This window comes from Echinops telfairi, unplaced genomic scaffold (assembly GCF_000313985.2).
Source record: "Echinops telfairi isolate 266 unplaced genomic scaffold, ASM31398v2 ScPeMD7_7469;HRSCAF=8507_1, whole genome shotgun sequence".
Classification (NCBI taxonomy): Eukaryota; Metazoa; Chordata; class Mammalia; order Afrosoricida; family Tenrecidae; genus Echinops; species Echinops telfairi.
This window is the reverse complement of record NW_022111373.1, coordinates 51,904,048-51,909,162: the sequence shown is the minus strand read 5'-3', so window position 1 is coordinate 51,909,162 and position 5,115 is coordinate 51,904,048. Positions and strand designations below refer to the sequence as shown.

The following is a 5,115-nucleotide window of genomic DNA, read 5'->3' as shown; positions in this document are numbered from 1 at the left end:
GGGCCTGTCAGAACGGGCTCGATAGCAGCCAGTCTGGTCTGGGCTTACTGCTTTTTCCATACATACCATACCCCCGCCCCCTGAGTTCGGTTAATAGCCATCAATCAACATTCAATACTCATTTGAATCACTTGGAAACTTTTAAATAGCCTGGATGCCTGGGACCCAGCTCCAGAAAATCTAGTTTAATTGAGGTGATTTTATAGATCTTTGTGTAACTTTAATGTACAGCTAGGATTGAGAATCCCTGGTACAGGGAAGTTTCTTAGAATCCACTGGACTCTACGGAATTCTTGCAGGCCTGATATCTTACTGATATCTTAGGCAGATCCCCCCCAACAATTTTATTAGGAGCTAATCCAGCCATCATACCATTCCATAGTTCAGTCATATCAAGCAGTATTGTAAAATTGCCCTCAAAATCAGTATCAAAACTTTTCTTCCTGCTTGAACTCCTTGATATCTCTGTACAGACTTTAATATGCTTGTGTGCTCGTGAAATTTTCTGTAGAGGAAACCTGAAGAATTGATTTGATTTTAAAAAGAGTATATGACACCACCACCCCCCAAGTTAAATAAAATCATCAGCGCATGGAGAGGAGAACAAAAAGCTTAGAGCCCAAGGACTGGGTGTCCTTGGAAGTGCAGGGGAGAAAGAGACCAACAATGGGGTCGGGAAAGCAGCTAGCCAAGATAGGAAGATACCGCAAGGCCAGCCAGCACTGGCTTTTTGAGCGACTTTATTAATCTTTTCCCCATCTGTGTTCTGCGATGTCTTGATAATAGTATAATTTGTCCATGGTTGGGACTACTTACACCACCGAAACAGGCGAAAGGACTCGTTCCCCCACCTGCCAGCACACACAGCAATCAAGCAGACCAGGTGTATGGGGGTGAGAGGATGTGGGAGAGTGCCAAGTGCCACAGGGATCCAGTCGTAATGAGACCGCAGGGCTACAGGGTTATCAGATTAGCCACCTGACCCTTCCAAGTCCGGTCGATTCTGTCTGGCTATAACTGCCTGACCTCCTTGTTGAAAAAAATAAATTATTATGTGCCCTCCCTACTGCCAGTATCCATGAAAACATCTAGCAGCATCATTGCTTCCTGAAGGGAAGCATCGGGAGACTCAGATTGGGAGCAGATGGAAGAGGATCAGGAGCCATGCAGACAGGTGTGATGTGCTTACAGTCCTGCCACTCACAACCGACAGAACTAGAGCTGGAACCCGGGTCTCCGACTCTGTCCTCCCCCATGACACCTTTTTAATGACTTGGAATCAGGGATTTTTAAAAGCCATGAAATAGAAAGAGACGGTAAAAGCCAGAACCTGTGTAAGGCAGAAACTGTCAGAGAAGGAGCACACAAACGGAATGAGTGCGATAAAGTAGGAAGGCTGTGTCCTCTGAGAGCCCCGGTTCCACCGGGCGCTCCCGCCAAGTCCCTGCTATGCAGTATCTGGGAGTGTTGTGATCAGAACGGTACTTCGGAAAACTTGTCAGCATGGAGAACACGGGACAACTTGGACAGGGGAAAAGAGTAGACGCCGGGAAGCTGTACAGGATGCTGCCGTTGACCAAATGGGAAGAGTCCTTGGAGGAAAACTTGGAAGTTTGGTTAAGCATAGAAAAGGGGTTTCATGAGACAGAGAAACGGTATCTAATATTCTCGTAAGAGACCAAAGTGAAGTGAACCTAGGAGAGAGCTTTGAAGTGGCTTGGGTCACTATAAGGGCAAGAGGGTCCTTGTGGAGTGATTTCATTTTAATGACATGATCATGTAGCGCGTCAGAAAATTAGCTAGCTCCTTCTTCAGCCTGGCTCTGTAGAGTTGGCTCTTGAGCATCCTCACCTGACCTTTGCAATGCATGAGACCTGCATACATTCTCTTTCTATTCCCTCATCCTCTAACCAGCGGTAGGCATCACACTTCTTGATTCCAAACCCAAGCCTACTGCCACGGAGCCGATTATGATGCATGGTGACTCCACATAGGTTTTCTGCAGATAGACATCTTTATGGTCACAGTGAGCTTCCTCTTCATTTCATGGAGCTACTGGTGGGTATGAACTGCCGACCTCATGGTCCCTCACTTACCAGGGCTCCTACTTTCCACGATTACCAAAAAATCAAATCACTGCCATCGAGTTGTTCCTGACTCATAGTGATGCTATAGGACCAGATAGAACTGCCTTTGCAGGTTTCTGAGACTGGAACTCTTTGTGGGAGTAAAAAGCCCCCTTTCCTCCCTCGGAGTGGCTGGTGATTTCGAACTGCTGACCTTTGGATTAGCAGCCCAACATTACGTAACTAAGATGTGACCAGGGCTCCTTCCTTCCATGGTTAGTATGATTTAAATCAGCCGTGGAAGAGACCACATCTGGATTCTTATCCAGAGCAAAACATAACTTGGGTGGTGGACCACATGTGATGTCAGCTCCTATTCTGGCCGCCACTGCTGTGCTCCTTCCCTGTTACAGAGACAGGCTGCGCAGGGAGCAAGACTTCGTGTCTTGAGAAACAACCTGGCAGGGAGACAAACTGCTTTTTTTTAAGACGAGAGCTATTGACATGTTAGCCTAATTACAAGGACATGTGCTTAGTAAAGAAAGAGTAAAGAAAATACTGGGAAAAGGGAACAGGGTTACCTAGTAGAGGCTTTCTTTTTCTTGCCGGTTGCTAAACAGACAAATCTAACACACACCAATTCGTCTGCAGGTGCTTTTCAATGGGAAGAATTGGAAGAAGATATCAGAAAGAAGTTGAAAGATTGTGGAGATGTTTCAGATGTAATTGAGAAAGTTAAATGTATTTTAAAAACACCGGGCAAGGTAAATTTTGTTATTATATTTTAGTGTAGCTTGGCTTTCTCTGAATTATAACTGATAAGCTCGGAATAACACAATATTGAGTGGTGTAAACATTTTCTTTAATGTGTTTTTGCCATTTAAATATGTTAGCAGTAAGATATTGAATTTTTCACTATCTTAGATTTTAATTATATAAGAATTAAAATCATCATGACTTATATCAGCAGTTCTCAACCTGTGGGTCATGGCCCCATTGAGGGTTGAACGATCCTTTCACAGGGTTCACCTGATTCATAAAAGTAGCAAAATCACAATTATGAAGTAGCAACAAAAACAATTTTATAATTGGGGGGTCACCACAACATGAGATACTACATTTAAAGGATTGCCGCGTTAGGAATGTTGAGAACCATTGGCTTTAAAGTGTTTATTTGTGGGTTCCGTCCTCTGGAACATCTCTTGTTGCTCCAAGAACATACAGTCTATACAAAAACCCAGCAACAAGACAAAACTCACTGTCATTGAGTCAATTTAGGGGAGCAGATAGCTTCGTCGGTCTCCCCCTGAGCAGCTGGTATACGTGAACCTCAGACTCTGTGGTTGGCAGTTCTGTGCTTGCCCAGCAAGAACAGAACTAAACCAAACTCACTGCCCTGGCCCCATGCCAACTCGTGGCGACCCTGCGGGACAGAGTAGAACGACCCCTGTGGGTTTCCCAGACTATAACTGCTTATCTAGGAGTTAAAGGCTTCGCCTTCTCCCACGGAGCGAGGAGGGCTCTGAGCTGTTGACCTTGCCATTAGCAGGCCCCACATGCTCCTCTGGCCAAGACCAAGGTGCTGTTTGCTTTGTAGAATTGGAGTTCACCTCAATACAGGGGATGGCTTTTCCCCTCTCCACATAGTCTTCGGCAGCAAGACAGTGTGCTCCTTTTTCAAGAGTTCTGAGAAATGATCTATTTAACCAGGTATGAGGTAAGAATTTTTTCTCCTCAAGGTTCAAAGTTACAAAGTAGAATCAAGTGTTTTGAAAAATACATAGGGTCCTAAACTTCTGCACATTAAAATGCTAGTAACTTAGTTTGCATAGAGCTTTATAAAGGCCTTGAAAGTAGATTTATTAAATTGTGAGATAAAAAAAACTTATAAAAGATTTTTTTAAAACCATTAAAATATGGTTTAAAGTATAACGTTCAATTTACCTATGTTGCACATTAACTCCTGTAAAGTCTATTATGTTAAAAATTTGAGATACACACAATGGTTCACAAATAAATGGGTGCTACTTGGCATCAAAACATTTTAATTATTACTGTGTTTAATAAGCTTTAGTGTATCTGGAACTATTTCTTTTGTGTATGTTTTTTTCTAAATGGGTAGAAAGGTGCCCTATACACTGTATACAAGGAGGTGTCCAAAAGTTCATGGATAAGTGGAATGAAAAGACAATGGGGTTTTTCCTAGAACATTTTGAAGCACCCTCAACACTAAGATAGACATTTAACGGACCAGCATTGGATGAACACCCAACTTCTGACTTAGGTACAAATTGCATTTAAAGGCAGGCTTACTTACTTGTAACTAGAGGACTGCCTGGAATTTTAAAAAGTGATTAATCTCTTAAGTTTTCACAAACGACCTTTGTCAGTTCTGAAGTTTAAGTTAGTAATAGCTTCAAATTGATCTTTTAAAAAGGTTAAACATTAGGCTTTAATGGTGATTCCTGACTATTCTTTATCTGGGAGAAATGTTCGTTTGTTTGAGTATGGTACCCCGGACTAAAGGGACATCTTCCTTGTCTTGTTCGGTGACACAGTGAAGCGGATAGACAGCAGTTGCCCAGCTCCACATACATGGCGGAGCAGTTGTGCTCTTGTACTTTCACTGGACTGAATCAAACTTTCACAGGCCATGGCGTACACAGCCTGTTCCACACATGAGCGCCATGCTAGGGTCTGTTTTCTGCGTCCTTGTGCAGGGGCCAGTGCCATTTTCCCTCTTCTCTAAAGATATAAATTGTCTCACTGTGCACACACAGTGGATGGATCCACAGTGGGGACTATATGGAATTATACATAAATGTTGGAGAGATATATATATACACACATGTATACATATATATACATACACACACACATATATGAAAGACAGGGCTATGGAATCATACATAAATGTTGGATATATGTATATATACATATATATACACACACACATATATACATACATATATATATATGAAAGATGGGGCTATGGAATTATACATAAATGTTGGAGATATATGTATACATATACACACACACACACACA

The 5,115-nt window shown here is 42.5% G+C and overlaps 1 protein-coding gene across 1 annotated transcript in view; it reads left to right on the top strand.

Annotated features, from left to right (window-relative positions):
• RHOBTB3 (Rho related BTB domain containing 3) overlaps positions 1-5,115 on the top strand; it is an 81,165-nt gene that overhangs the window by 37,412 nt on the left and 38,638 nt on the right. The window contains exon 7 of the mRNA XM_045285194.1: positions 2,718-2,830. Coding sequence (XP_045141129.1) covers positions 2,718-2,830 — 113 coding nt within the window. The remainder of the gene's footprint in view (positions 1-2,717; positions 2,831-5,115) is intronic.